Genomic DNA, 15,664 nt, shown 5'->3' with positions numbered 1-15,664 from the left:
ACACAGAAAGAGCCATTGTTACTCATAGTATTAGACCATAGGGTCTGATTTAACCCACGTTTCCGTCGTATAAACGCTCTTCCATCTCACCTTTGCAGGCTACAGTCGAATGTCGTCTTGCTGACTTACATATTATTAATAATAATAATAATAATAGTAATAATATAATTATATATATATATTTATATTTGGTGGCAGATGCCACCAAAAGAACTGAAGCACTCGTATTGTCCTACAAAAGTCTCATTACTGAAACACTTGGCCTAGACTTTTGTGCAAATAAAGCAACTAGACAGAATCACAGCAGACTTTAAAGAGACACATGTTTCAATTTTGTATGATGACGTAATTTTGATATACAGCAACAATCCCCTGCCTTTGACACCGTGATGAGGGTGTTTCATCGCAGAGAGAGGCTGTTTTTCATTTCCCTTTTCATCAGTCATAACCAGATCATGTGGAATCCAGACCTTGATTCTGTTGTTTTTTCCTTTTTTTTATTTTTGTCTCTTTCTCCAAATCTCATTGACTTTGTCTCAAAATACAGTGTGTGTGTGTGTGTGTGTGTGTGTGTGTGGCTGATTGCTACAAGATGCTTAATATTTTGTTAATCTTTCTGCAATTATTGCATATTTACCTGAGCATCTGTTAGAATCTCCACAACCAAATGTTAAAATGGATTACAGCTTTAATCAAATCACATAAACATTCTCATGGTAAATTAGACATTGTGAAGAAATACAAGTGATTAAATCTACATTAAACATGTCATAATAAAAATGAATCTCCCAGATGAAATTGAATAGCTTACACAAAATTCTTGGAACACATTAAGTATTTTTTTTTATGTTGATAGGGTCTCAGGAGACGTGGGATTATACGTGGTGATGGTACTATTCCCACTGGATCCAAACGTCCTGTCCTTGTGGGGCGAGGTGATGTGTTTGTTGTGGATGAGGATACAGACCTTGTGGACCAAAACATATTGTCCAAAAATGGTGGTAAACCTTCCAAATCCTTTCCAACTGACACTACAGAAAGTCGTGACGGAAAACCAGCATCCACATCTAAACATTTAGATGAAAACATCACCACTGACAAGCACAAACCAGGCAAACCTTCACCAAAGAAACCAGTGGATACCAGAATTATCAACTTGGATGTTCAGGTACCCGAGAAACCTACCGGAAGTACTGTATCTAGTGGAGAAACTCTCCTAGAAACCACCTCAAGTCCTGAGGATCGTGAATCAAACTTGTTAAAAGAGGATCTGGGGGCCATCACACAGGCTCCTGATAGTACAACTTATTGGGAAGGCATCTCAAAAGGCAGTGGAAGAACAGCATCCGGGACTCCTGATATCCCTGCAGGGTCTGGTTGGGGATCTGAGGAGAACCCAGGTACCGTTATACTCACAGGCAGGCATGGAGACCTTGTGCGTGGCTCTGATGGGAATATGTATCACATCCAACGGGGACCCATGGGGCCAGTGGGGCCCCGGGGTGAGCCTGTGAGTATATATTCAGTATATCAGTGTTGTTGTTGTAAACTATTAAATATAATTTTGCTAACTGAAATAAATTAAGCTATTAATTAGAAAAAAGATAAGTAAAAAAAAAATAATAATAAAAATGACAAAATTACTAAAAGTTAAATTAGATTGAGTACTGCTAATTTGAAAAAATAATGAAAAAGCTGATTCAAAATATTAATAAATAATATCATAGTGTATAAATAATGGTATATATCTTGCAGAAAATGGACACAAAAGCTGAAATCACTTGGTAGATACATCAGACAAGGCATGTGCAGGTTTTTACACAATAAATAGAGTAGGAAACGTCTGCCACAATCTGCAAAAGCAGAACCAAGTCTGATACAGAAAGCACAAGAGGGAAATATTAAAGAAGGGAATTATTAGGACTTTGATTTTGTAGATTCAGTAGAATCTGAAGATTTTAGATTCATCCCGCTCTCTAAAATTGACTGTAGAAGGAACAACCCATCTGCATCAAAATACAACATTCACCTGGCTTTACAAGTAACTAGTCATAACAGTAGTAAACCCAGACATGGTGCCTGGAGGCTTTTGTCTGAGCTCCAGTGGCCCAGATATTGTAAAAGGCCTCCATTAGTTCATGAAGGCTTGATTTATACCAGTTGGCTGAAAGCATTAAAGGGTTAGTTCACCCAAAAATGAAAATTCCGTCATTAATTACTCACCCTCATGTTGTTACAACCCGGTAAGACTTTCGTTCATTTTCTAAACACAAATTAAGATATTTTTGATGAAATCTGAGAGTTGTCTCACTCCTCCATAGGCTTCTATGTAATTGAAACTTGAACCGCTTGAAAATCAAAAAAAAAAAAGACAAAGGTATAACAAAATTACTAAAACTTACACTAAAATGAAAATGAGAACTGGAAATATAAGAATAAAAGCTAATTCCACATTTTAACAAATATTATAATACTTTTGCTCCAGTAAAAATAGTCCAGTATTTTATTTATTTATTTATTTATTTATGAGACTAGATCAATTGCTGTTATTGTTCAGATAACCATAAACTCAAAAACCGTTTAGTGCCATTTAGTGATAAAAGTTTGTACTCTATGTGAATATTATTGTTGCAAGAAACTTGCAAACCAGATGTCATCTTGCAGGAAGTCAGCTTTTAGACTGGCTTTGTTTTAGTTAAAAGGTTAGGTTTAAGTTTAACAATGTGCTTTTACTACCCTGGTGAGAGTGCCACTAAAGTTAATAGATTTTATTAACTTGTCTGACCTCTGAAGTCTGAATGTTTTTTTGTTTTTTGTTTTTTTGTTCAGAGGAAGACAACTAGGAAAATTGTTTGTCACTTTTTTATTGCTTATTTCCACTAGCGATAAACCTTTTACATATTTAAACAAGCCTGCTTGCCATTAAAAATGAAAGCAGCATGTTTTATTTTGCTCACACTGTGGCTTTGTATATTGTGTATATACAAATATCTCTTTCTTTCCTCCTCAGGGATGTCCTGGCAGTGTTGGCTATCCAGGAGCCAAAGGTGATAAGGTATGATAAATAGAGTGTTTACTAATGAGAAATGAGTCAAAGTCTTTAGGATGAATAAAGGCAAGCTAAGGTCAGAGTGCTTTACCACTGAAGTTGACGGAAAGTTCACGTGCCTTTGGTCATGAACAGCTGACCCTTCGTGTCCATTTATGACCTTTGTCACTACAAAAGACTACAGAAGTCCAAATTCCAAATATGCAGTATTTCTTTAAAATCACAGATAAATGAATTTCTTTCAATTTCATTCTTTTTTTTTCTTCTTTTTCTTCATTCACTTTATAGTAAGAAATGTAACATTTAAAGTTTAAAAATCCCCCATCCCATTGATGGAATGTTAATACTTTCAGCATTCAAAACCAAACCAACAGTAGCCTTATATTTGCAAACTGACTGATCTTTCGCACATCTCTTTAAAGATCTACGTATATTCATCTTTACACTGTAAACATGTGCAATATGTTTATCATAACCATGGGTTCAAAGACAAAAGGGTTCTATTGCACATTTTATGTTTATGCAAACCTAAAAAGATAGGTTTATCAAAAATTTTAACACAACTTGCACTACCATTTTGGGTTCTGTAAGAAGTTATGTATGCCCATCAATGCTGCATTTACAGTTATATTACTGCAAATAAAGTAAAAAAATCTGTAATATTGTAAAGTATTTTCAATAACTTGAAAATTTTCAGCAGCCATTATAACTCTTAATTATAAGTCTTTAGTGTCACATGACCCTTTTAAATCATTATAATATGCTGATTTGTTGCTGAAGTAACATTTCTTTTTATTATCAATGTTGAAAAAAATTTTTTAGGATTCTTTGAATGTTTATAAAAAATAGAAATCATATGTAACATTATAAATGTCTTTGCTGTTCCTTTTGATCAGCTTTATGCATCCTCCCTGAATAAAAGTATTCTTTTTTTTTTTAAATAAAAAAAATATTGACCCTAAACTTTTGCCCCCAATTTCACAGACAAGGCTTAAGCCTTTAAAATGCATGTTTGACCTGTTTTAACTGAAACCAGCTTGCACTGACTTAAAATATATTTTTTTTCTAAGGCATGTTTATAAAAGCAATTAAATATCCTAATTGTACTAAGGCCTAATCCTGGCTTAATCTAATTCCTGTCTGTGAGACCAGGCCTTGAAGTTTTAAAATTAAGTTTAGTAGTGTAATCACAGGCACTTGTACAATTACATCTGGAAAAGAAAATGTAATTATAGCTTGAGATACGAATGTAGTAATTTATTAGTTATCTGGTGGTGTCTTTTCTGGGCTATGTTCTAGGGTGCCATTGGGCTTAGGGGCCGTCCAGGTCGCCATGGATTCCGAGGACCTCCCGGGCCTCCTGGGCTGCCCACATTCTACCTGTGGAGAAACACACCTGAAGAATGGGCTGCGTTTCAGGTGAGTTTTCTCTTCTTTCTTTTTCACAGTTTCTTCAGGTTTTCCTGACTGAACGCTCTGTCCCTATCTGAGATCTCCCTGTCTTCATTCCTCATGACTTTAAAATGGCTGTGCACAGCTGTATCTTGTGTAATAGCTCAGAGGAGCACCACTGCCGTGATTGAATAAAGATGCCCTCAGAGAAAGAGGAAGGAATTCTCTCTTGTTGCTGTAATGGGGTATTTGTTTCCTACAGCCTTTGAACCATCCCGCACTGTACATTCAGCAATCCAGCTGAGGGCAATGGCTTTTTTTTCCTGTTACTGGCGCATGAGGTCATAAGTTGTTTCTGTAACTGAAGGTAAAAGCAGGAGGGATATCCCCTTTGCTCAAGCCCAGAACAAGGTTACCTCAACACTATCAATCAGTCTCACCCTTCATGTCAGTTTCCAGCTTGGTATCTCTGAACGCATCTCCTTTGGGATAACCGAAACCTCTGCCAAGCGTGGTCTAATTAAAAGCAGCCTGTGACCTCGTAGCTTATTTTGGTTTCCATGTCATGTGTGCAAGATGCTGTCTTTGTGAACGCCTTTGTAGTTTACAGGGCAGCTTTTAAGTCTAGAGTCTGGTTGGATGAGAATGGATCCTTAAAGCTTTAGTAAGACTAGAATAGCATTATGGCCTTTGCCTTCATTAAAATGACTCCTCAGAGTAATGAAGAGGAAAGCCCCCCCCCCCCCCATTTTCCATATTTTTCCCATATTGTTCTATCCTAAAATGATGTTTCATGCTTACAAGAAGGATTTTTTATCTATGCAGATGCACTCCCCTTCTATAATAATTAGTAATTTCCAATTATAGCTATTCAAGTCATCTGGTGACTTGCATTAATTACATATATTTTTTCATATTGCAATATACAGAAAAATTAAATATTGCAATATTATTGTTTCCTAATATTGTGTAGGTTTTTACACAATATTAGGAAATATTGTGTAAAATATTTATATATTTATTTACCTAATATTACAATATTTACCTAATATTGTAACAGATTATCCGATAATGCTTTAATATCAGCAGTGATTATGTGATTAACATGGATAGTCATGTGATGGCTCAAATCAATTAAATATTTTTCTCCCACACTCTCCTCCAGCAAACATCATTCTTCCAGCTTCTCCTTGCAGGCTGGCCTGTAAGTATTATTACAGCACATGTTTGTGTGATTTATGTTTCTGAACATGGAATATCCCTGACACCGTTCTGCTTCCTGTGAGCTTGTAGAGAGCGCAAGGTCTACCTGGTCCTGAAGGAGAGATGGGAAAACCTGGACGGCAGGTGAGGCAGCTCTTGTCTGTGTGTACCAGCTGCTTTAATTAGACTTTGATGAGGCTTATTAGTGACACCTGTGTTATGTAGCTCAGTACTTCCAGATCTCAGATGACAACACCTGCTCTGCTAAATCATGTGCTCTCTCCCTCCCTCTCTCTCTCTCTCTCTCTCTCTCTCTCTCTCTCTCTCTCTCTACTAGGGGCCACCTGGGGAGCCAGGTGAACGAGGCCGCCCAGGACGTATGGGAGACATGGTAATATTCAATAGTGCAATCATTCTCATTTTGAGTGGTCACTACTAAAGCAAGCATAATTTTATCAGTGGTGCTTGTTATGGCAAGCATCCCTACTGATATCTTAAAACTATTAACCTACAGTACTAATTGTCAGTTGTCTACCATTTGTGCACTAATGCCCTGTTTACACGAGAACGCTCGCGGGTGAAAATGTAAAAATATTTTATCGCATGTGCCTTTCGTTTACACGGCGACGGCGTTTTTGGGGCTTAAAAATGCAAAAAAGTGAAACCAACCTCAGAGTGGAAATCTTTAAAACGCTCCACCGCTGCGTTCCCGTGTAAACGGTAAAAACGCAAAGGTCTGCTTGACAGTGAAGGTTGTACCTTCACTGTGTAGCCTCAAATGTTTGTTTTTTCCTCGTCGTTTCCTAATCCGCTCCCTCAAACATTTCCTGATTGACATTCAATAATATTTATCCTATAGCGCGTCTCCTAATTCGACTTTGGCTGAGTCGGTCAATGTCTTGACCCCCTATGAAAACTATCACTTGGGAAATAAGATCTCTAGTACTTGCTGCACAGCAATACCTAAACAGACTCCAGGCAATGCCTTCGAATAGGCTTTAATCATCGCCGGAGGATCTCAGACCAATTTCAGAGAGAATCCCACCAGCAAAAAGAATACAACAGTTTTTATAGAATAGCATGGCAAAGGAGACATTCGTTACATAATTTTTCTCCAATATGATTGGTTCTTCATATTCATAATTCAGCAAAGCCTTCTGTTACTAGGTAGAAGCAAACTCTGTTTTCATGATTTACTTCACTTTTGTTACTCAAAGTCATGAGTTTATACTGTATATTAAAGTCTAGTTTCATTTCCCTTTTTGTTACAGTATATTCGGAGATGATTCACTAAGACACACTGACTGAGTGACTGACTGAAGTGTTTGGAAATGTTTAGGTTTCAAAAGCATATAATTGTTAATCCTGCGAGAAAAATACATTTTAGTTACGATTAATAAAAATCACATGTGCTGTATTTTTATATGGACTAATATTTACTTTTTGTCAGAGCAAGACATCATGTCACCTCAAATTAGTGGCAATTAATTAGCTGCCTTTTTATTGAACTGTGTGGGATTTATTACATACACTACCCCACCCAATCATTGCAGAGATTTAACCACAGATGTAAACAAAGGCCTTTGTATCTGCATTCCCCATTGTGGTTTGGGACTGACATATCTCTTCCCAAACCCCATGCATGAATCACTGCTAAACTGAGCTTCTGTTAGCATTTAATGATGTAGAGTGCACTGCTATTGGAAGGAGTAGATAGATAGATAGATAGATAGATAGATAGATAGATAGATAGATAGATAGATAGATAGATAGATAGATAGATAGATAGATAGATAGATAGATGGATAGATGGATAGATGGATAGATGGATGGATGGCCAGCAGGAAGTCAAATATTGTAGCCTACCTGCTTATCCACTCCACATAGCAACAGACAAGAGCAGCGAGATGCGTATAATCCTGTTAGCAATCTGTTAGGCTGTAATGTAGTATAGTAATAAGTGTACGATAGTATGCATGCAAATTAACTGTAAGAAACAAGTAGACGCAGTACAACAGTAACCATTCATTCTCCATATATTCACCGCGCCACCTACTGGCGAACGTGTGAGCACATTTATGTTAAGATTACACGATTGACATTTGTGCATCCAATCGCACAACAACTATCTGGCATGTGGTTTACACCTCAAAACACCAACTTTTTTTGTTTATTAAAACTGGTGATGTCCTGGCAAGATCCTTGATTAGTTTACTGGGTTTTGTTGCTAGAGAACGACGTTCTTGCCCACCAGCCAGTACATGTGACGTCACGTGCAAAGAATGAATATAGCCACAGTTACAGTATTAGTTCATGCTATTATGATTCACATATACTTTTCCTTCTTTTATTATGATTTAATCTGTGCTATTCTGAAGGGTGACCGTGGACCAAAGGGTGTGGTCGGAAGAGCAGGAGTCCACGGAAAGGATGGGGAAAACGGACTGGACGGGCCTCAGGGGTCTCCAGGAATTCCAGGACCAAAGGTCAAGTAACCATGTTATATTTTACACCATACACAAATGACTCTTGTGATCCAGACTGCTTCATTTTGGCATAAATAAGCAATTTATTTTAGTATCCTGTCCTATAAGTGTTTTAATTTGTGTGATGTTTTCTGATTCCTGTTAACACAACAGTTTTAAAATTCAGTTTTAAATTCTAAAACACAGGGTCCTCTAGGCTATAAAGGTGAATCCGGCTCACCTGGAGAAAAAGGAGAGGAGGTGAGTCAAAATTAAAACTGGTCACTTACATGTTGTAGGTTCAAATCCCTCGGTGAACCATCGTTTATACCCTTTTACACCCTTCATTAACACCCTTCATTTTTTTGCAGGGCATTATTGGACCTGAGGGTCTATGTGGAGATATGGGAAAACCCGGTGAGAAAGTAAGCCATCATTAAACAAGTAGTCAATATACTGTAAATTCAAGCACCCTATTTAATAAGGTGTATTGTTTGTATATATCACCATCTAGTGGTCAAGAAAAGAACTATTCAGCAGGCACTTCATTTATTATGTATTTTTATTATCTACAGTCGCATCATTCTGGGAACAGTTCTTGGTAATTTTAAGTGTTTATGAACATATTTAACTTGTGGTTCACATTTACAGGGCTCAAAAGGTGTACCTGGTTCTCCTGGTCCTGTTGGCCCTCCTGTAAGTCATCTAATTATGACTGCAGCATCATTCCTTGTAGCTATGAATCAACAGAATAATCAAGACTGATTCTTTAATTACATCTGGCTTTGTCATTTAAATGAACATAGTTATAACAACATTATTATTAACCTAATATTCCCTTATATTATCTTTCCTGATTGTATTTGAATTATTCTTCAGGGTCCACAAGGTATGAGAGGGATGGAGGGGCCTGAAGGGCATCCAGGGCCAGATGTAAGTGAAGACAAAATGACTATTATACACTAAATGCTCAACATTTATTTATAAAATGCACAAGTGTATATGTAACATAAGGTCCTAGTCTAGTTAATCTAGTTATTGTTATCTGTTAATGTTACTATTCACAGGGGGATGATGGGATGGATGGACCACCAGGTCTTCCAGGTGCACCTGTGAGTAATACAGAATTTCACAAACTGACGGTGTGACTCAATGTGTGTTGACTAAACCACAATTAGCATTGACACTACATTATATGATTCCTGTTTCAAATAAATGCATTTCCTTTTCATTACACTGTATTTTATTTTACTTTTGTATGTATTGTTTGTCCATTTTCTTTCAATCTCAGTTTATTTAAATGTTTACAGGGAGTTCCTGGTTGGACAGGTGTGGTTGGTGCCCAGGGGCCTAATGGGTCGCGTGTAAGTGTTTAGGCTATTTCATACTGTTCCACTCAATTACGTCAATCCGTGACATACTAACAATTTCTGTTATATTTTCTAGGGGGAGTCTGGGCCTCCAGGACCTGTTGGTCTTACGGGTCCACGGGTATGCTATTTATTATTTGGGAGGGACAGTGTAATGTTGATTGATTGATTTACTTTAATGACCACACAGCCAGGCTGGTGGAATTTGTTTTCAGGACAGCTCATTTCTTGGGTGCAGGTTCCAGAAAATACATTAACAATGAACATTAAACATATATAATACAATACCATACGTATACATACAGACAAAACACAAAACATACACAGGCATAAAGGGTAACAGGTCACGCCTAATCCAGTCCTCAGCGTTCAGAGTTCAGAATGTTGCTGATAAATGACCTCTACATAACAACATATATGTCATTTATTAGGGTCCCCAGGGATTAGAGGGACAGAACCAACCTCCTGGGCCCAGGGGTCCACAGGTGAATGTCTTATGTAATTAATCTAATTGATTGAATGAAGATATGGTAGTCTTGGAGGTTATTTTAGGTATCTGCATGCTAATATCCTTAGTAAGTGACTAGCCTGTGACAGGTTCTGTTAAACAATATTTTATTTGAATGTGATCCATATTATTGCATTCATATGTTTCTTCACTAGGGGCTGTCAGGCCGGGATGGTTTTCCTGGTCCTAAAGGAGAGCCTGTAAGCACTTTTTTTGAAATAGCTTTCTTTAAATTTCTTTAATCTTCCTAACTCCGTAATCATCGTAAACGCCTTCATACTGTTAAACGTTCTACCCAGATATGTAATTCCTTCAGAAATCATTCTAATATGCTGATTTGGTGCTCAAGAACCATTTCCTATTATTATCAATGTGAATATGGACCTATGATGAATAGAAAGTTAAAATAAAAGCATTTATTTTCAGCATTTATAGCATTTATATATATATAAAAAAAGAAATATATATATATAAAGAGTTCAGATGCAAAAGCCTCTAAGTGCCATTTGAAATTTTCTTCTAAAATGATCATTTTTATCAAGCTTGTATATTTAAGTTCAGTAATTTCATGAATTGCCATTTAAGTGAAATTACTGAACTTAAATATACAAGCTTGATAAAAATGATCATTCTAGAAGAAAATTTCAAATGGCACTTAGAGGCTTTTGCATCTGAACTCTTCATATATATATATATATATATATATATATATATATATATAGTAACATTATAAATGTATTCACTGTAACCTTTGTTCAATTTAATGTGTCCTTGCTGAATAAATGTATTAATTTATTTAAAAAAAAAAACAATTTTTTTAACGTTAGTATACCTTCTTTTAACTGTTCATTTACAGGGACCTGCAGGGCCAATGGGCCTCAGAGGGGAGCCAGGATTTGAAGGAGTAATGGTAAAAACCAATCATCCTATATTCGAAAATACACAGATTAAACATATATATGCATATAAAATATATCCCAATTTATTTTTCTGTAATTGTCATTCAAATGTAACCAATGTAATGTCCTTTTTCTTACATGCACTAGTTAATCTTTCTTGTGTTTTCTTCATTTAAGGGTGTACTAGGAACACAAGGTCCAAAGGGTTTTACTGGTAACAAAGTAAGCTCATGCCATGTCTATTTTAACCTGTCTCTATTATGAGTTTTTATTTTGGCTCTAATAGCTTTACTGTCTTTAAGGGTAACAGAGGACCTGATGGGGACCAGGGAGACTTTGGACCTAAAGGAAACAAAGTAAACTTTAAATATGAATTAAAGTATAAATATCGTCTATAGTACACTGCACATTGTTTTAGGTTGTTACCCTCATGATAACAGATGTCACATGTTGAAAATTGTATTTTCCTCCCAGGGTGCTAGAGGAGCCCCAGGGGTTTTGGGCATTCAAGGTGAGCAGGGACCAATGGGCTTTCCTGGTTTCCCAGGCATCAGAGGTCTGCCAGGACCACTGGGTATTCAGGTATTTTTCATTGCTTCACTTGTATCGCATTTGCTTTTAGTTTGTTTGCTAGCCCACGGTTAGTCTTATAAGTCATAACACAATTTCCTCTAACACATAGGGAGAGGATGGAGAGGCTGGTTTGCATGGCAAAGTGGGCAAGGAGGGGTCAAAGGTCAGAGTTGCTCTGTACTATAGGCGTTAGGATTTACTGTACAGGGTAATATTCTTCATTGCTAATGTAAAATGTCCGTTTTACTGAAGGGGAGCAGAGGTCCTGAAGGCCTGCCTGGAAAGCCTGGTCCAAGAGGCCTAAAGGTAATACACTTTATGGTATATTATCATATACACTGTCATGTAAGATTGAGGTCAGTAAGATTTTTTAAAAATAAGTTAATTCTATTTTTTATAGGATCATGTGACTCTGAAGACTGAAGTAATTATGCTGAAAATGCAGCTGTATTATAGTCATGTTATGTAATGTTACTAAATTATCTTTTAAAATAATTTTAATTTAATTTTAAATAAAAGTAAAATAGAACACAGTGCTTTAAAATTTTAATAATTTTTTACAGTATGACATTTTTTTACTGTATTTTTGTAAAATAAATGCAGTGAGCATAAGAATCCTACTGACCTAAAATATTTGAATGGTAGTGTATTATGGTCATAAGCTTTAAAGTATTACAAATAGAAAAAAAGCTGTTTAATATTGCATTTAATGATGTATCAATACATTTTCAGGGACGAACAGGGCAGAGGGGTCACAATGGCATGCCTGGACTTCCTGTAAGTGTCCATATACAAAAGCGGAGAGTAATGGAAATCCTTAACTCCCCATTATGTTGATGATATCAGTGTTGATGGCGTTTATTGCAGGGTTTACCTGGCCCACCTGGACCTGTTGGAGCTGAAGGAAAGCCTGGTACACAGGTTCCCATTCTATATTCTAATACCATGATAACTGTAAAAACATATTGTTGATGCATTTGTACTTCAATCAAGAAGGCTGCATTATATTATGAAAACATATTTTTCTAGTCTAATGTTGCTGTTTGAGCATAGTAAAGATCTGCAAGGTTAGAAAGCTCAAAGTCCACTCCAAAGGGAGATATTTTGATATTTGACAGAATCCCCTTTTCAAGAAACACAACAATGGCTCGATGAATATTAAAACCCAAATGTGTATCTGTGCGCTGCACATTTTATGGAGAAGAGCTTGTTTACTGTAGCTTTTGTAAGCTCTTGCTTTTGTAAGACTGTCCATGGCTCCTTACGAAAAATGAACCATGGTTTAGAGATCGATCTTAGTTTTCTGACAAATAGCACGATTAAATGGTGGATAACATCTGTAGTGAACTTCTATTTCTAAAGTGTAGGAACACAGAAGCGAAGACCAGGAGACTCGGTAGTATCTTTAGGCAGGATTCTTTATTGTTGTTGCATTGCTGTAGTCTGCTTCGTTCAAAAACCGTTACATATACATATACCGTTACATACTGTAGAGGTGTAGACACTCTCTAACAAAGTATAGGATTCAGCTTGTTAGTGGAAATTCCCCAGCCCTGATCTCATCAGCATAACAGTGTCATGTATAGATGGTAATCCAAACAGCCTGGTTGTATCACCCATACTCTCACATTTATACTCAAATGATAAATTCAGTCTACTAGACCTTCTCAGTTTATATACTATTGTAGTGGAACCTAATTTAAACATTTAAGTAAAAATTTGTAATCCTGCACATCATAAATATAATGTATAAGAAAATTACAAAAGCATACCACTCTGAAACATACAATCCATGCTTGCAAAGCCTGAGCATGAAATCCGTTCTGCACGATCCTCTCGTTAAAGGGATACCCCACTTTTTTTTTGGAAATAGGCTCATTTTACAACTCCTCCAGAGTTAAATGGTCGAGTTTTACCGTTTTCGAATGTATTCAGCTGATTTTCAGATTTTTAGAAGAATATCAGTAAACAGACAGTTTCTGGTCTCATTGATTTCCATAGTATATTTTTTTCCTACTATGTAAGTCGATGAGACCAGAAACTGTCTGGTTACTGATATTCTTCTAAATATCAGAAAATCGGCTGAATGGATTCGAAAATGGTAAAACCCTACTGTTTAACTCTGGGGGAGTTGTAAAATGAGCCTATTTCCGAAAAAAGTGGAGTATCCCTTTAACATTGTCAGGGTCTGAATTAGGCTCGGATTGGTTTTAAGTTTACGGCATCATTAATATTTAGACTACAGAAGAATTCGCAGTTTGCACAGAATTCGCTGAGGACATTTCACGAACATGTGCTAAGCTGTGCCAATCATGACACACTAGGCCATCTAACCAATCACAGCACATTTCCTATTTCGGAAAGAGGGTACAAGAATTTAGTAAAGAATGGAGTATTATATTAAATACAGATACATTTGTCTATTGTTACAGTTACTATAAATAGCTCAATACATGTCCTAGTAAACAGGTACTTCAACAGAGACTGTAAAAAGTTCAAATTCATTCTCATTGTTCTTTCTTGTGCTCCAGGGACTTCAAGGCCTTGTGGGTAATGCAGGAATTAAAGGACCAACGGTGGGTTCAGAACTCTTTATGTAATATCCCACCTACAAATGGTTTTAAAGTCTATATTGGCATTTATAAAGTCATTTAATGTAGTCTTTAGCTACTTGGCAGAAACTGTTTATTTAGTTATCACTGCTAAGCTTTCATATTGAGCACCTCTAACAGACTCTATTTACCATTAATGAGCCGTTTTTGGCAGTGAATGGAGCTCTATAATGCAGATTGTTGTCATGAATCCAGCAGACTGAGCTCCCAGTGCAGATCAAATAAAAAAGTGATGATCACATTTTATAGAGGATGGGCTATGCCTTTTATGAATCATAAAGAGGTTATTCAAACAAAGACGGCCTTCCCAGGAATTTAGTGGGCACCAGTGTTATGTGCAGCTTGTCAAAGTTTAATTTGCACCCTACCAGCTATAAATGAGTCCAGTAAAATGCAGTAGGCAAGAAGAGTGATGGTCAGTGGTGGTAGCGGAAACACTGGTAACACACATGAACACACAGGCTTTTAAGTTCTTGGTTGGTTTCTCAAACCTCAGGGATTGCAAGGTATTCCTGGAGAACCTGGTCAGGATGGACCCCCAGGATCTATGGTGAGTTTTCTTCTCTATTCTCTGTCAGTTCCACACACGTGTTTAAATCACTTCAGAGTTTACTAGTCTGCTGTGCCTGAAGCTGAATAGTTTATTTGTAAGCACAAGAATGATGACAAAATGTCAGCATTGTAAATTCCCCTGCTTGCAAGACAGACACCCTCCTGACCCCTATTTGAATTGCCAACTTTATTTCCTACAGTGTGTTTAGAAAACTGAATCCATATTACATATTATTTTTCATAGTATTGCATTTTTTACGCTGTGTATTCAGATTACATTTTCTATATTTCTTGGCACGTCTGCCTTTCAATATATAAAAAAGTTGAGGTGGCAGTCTTGAAGTTATATGTGTGTTCTGTTTTTTATATACATAATGCATACGATTACACTTACACATATTCTACTGGAGCACATGCAAAATCAAATAGAGATCAAAGCGTATTTGGATCTTTTAATCAGCCATTGTTTGTGTAATTTGTCTGACAGACTTCAGTTAATCGGCTCAGACACAACAGTTTCACAGGATTCAACTCTTGGTTCAGCATATTAGAAGGATTTCTGATGGATCATGTGATACTGAAGACTGAAGTTATGGCTGGAAGTTACTTTGTCTTCACAGGAATAAATGACAGTTTAAAATATAAATATTTATAGTTAAATAAATGCAGCCTTGGTGAGCATAAGAAACCCACTTCTCCCCACATTCAAATACAAATAGTTTTGCCTTTCCAACACAAATGGATATTAATGCAAAAATTGTATTATCATTCAGTTGCATGCTGGTGATTAATTTGACCTATTCATCGAGTTTGTTATGAACAGAGAGAAGGTTGAGAAACATAATTAGATTAATTGACCTTAGTCACCTTACAGTAGATGCTAACAAGATGAATTTAACAGATGAAAACGAGGCTGTAAGGGATGGACATACCGTCTTAACAATGGTGCACACTGTATAAAGGTCTTAGATCACGCCTTTTTTATGTTGTTAAACAACAGTACAAAACATCGAATACACTGCATTACTGTATATTCCTCCT

At 36.6% G+C, this 15,664-nt stretch overlaps 1 protein-coding gene across 2 annotated transcripts in view; it reads left to right on the top strand.

Moving 5' to 3' along the window:
* LOC120490692 (uncharacterized) overlaps window positions 1–15,664 on the top strand; it is a 62,875-nt gene that overhangs the window by 34,622 nt on the left and 12,589 nt on the right. For both annotated transcript variants that reach the window (XM_089123434.1, XM_039688028.2), the window contains 26 exons: window positions 857–1,510; window positions 3,011–3,055; window positions 4,349–4,468; window positions 5,607–5,645; window positions 5,735–5,788; window positions 5,982–6,035; window positions 8,023–8,130; window positions 8,317–8,370; window positions 8,481–8,534; window positions 8,761–8,805; window positions 8,989–9,042; window positions 9,177–9,221; window positions 9,420–9,473; window positions 9,556–9,600; window positions 9,911–9,964; window positions 10,143–10,187; window positions 10,844–10,897; window positions 11,064–11,108; window positions 11,189–11,242; window positions 11,361–11,468; window positions 11,569–11,622; window positions 11,712–11,765; window positions 12,192–12,236; window positions 12,327–12,380; window positions 13,991–14,035; window positions 14,568–14,621. In XM_089123434.1, the coding sequence (XP_088979560.1) occupies window positions 857–1,510; window positions 3,011–3,055; window positions 4,349–4,468; window positions 5,607–5,645; window positions 5,735–5,788; window positions 5,982–6,035; window positions 8,023–8,130; window positions 8,317–8,370; window positions 8,481–8,534; window positions 8,761–8,805; window positions 8,989–9,042; window positions 9,177–9,221; window positions 9,420–9,473; window positions 9,556–9,600; window positions 9,911–9,964; window positions 10,143–10,187; window positions 10,844–10,897; window positions 11,064–11,108; window positions 11,189–11,242; window positions 11,361–11,468; window positions 11,569–11,622; window positions 11,712–11,765; window positions 12,192–12,236; window positions 12,327–12,380; window positions 13,991–14,035; window positions 14,568–14,621 (2,091 nt within the window). The remainder of the gene's footprint in view (window positions 1–856; window positions 1,511–3,010; window positions 3,056–4,348; window positions 4,469–5,606; window positions 5,646–5,734; window positions 5,789–5,981; window positions 6,036–8,022; window positions 8,131–8,316; window positions 8,371–8,480; window positions 8,535–8,760; window positions 8,806–8,988; window positions 9,043–9,176; window positions 9,222–9,419; window positions 9,474–9,555; window positions 9,601–9,910; window positions 9,965–10,142; window positions 10,188–10,843; window positions 10,898–11,063; window positions 11,109–11,188; window positions 11,243–11,360; window positions 11,469–11,568; window positions 11,623–11,711; window positions 11,766–12,191; window positions 12,237–12,326; window positions 12,381–13,990; window positions 14,036–14,567; window positions 14,622–15,664) is intronic.

The sequence above is a fragment of the Pimephales promelas genome, chromosome 19 (genome assembly GCF_988280905.1).
Source record: "Pimephales promelas chromosome 19, fPimPro1.hap1.1, whole genome shotgun sequence".
Taxonomy (NCBI): domain Eukaryota; kingdom Metazoa; phylum Chordata; class Actinopteri; order Cypriniformes; family Leuciscidae; genus Pimephales; species Pimephales promelas.
The sequence above is the reverse complement of the archived record's forward strand: the minus strand, read 5'-3'. Positions and strand labels throughout refer to the sequence as shown.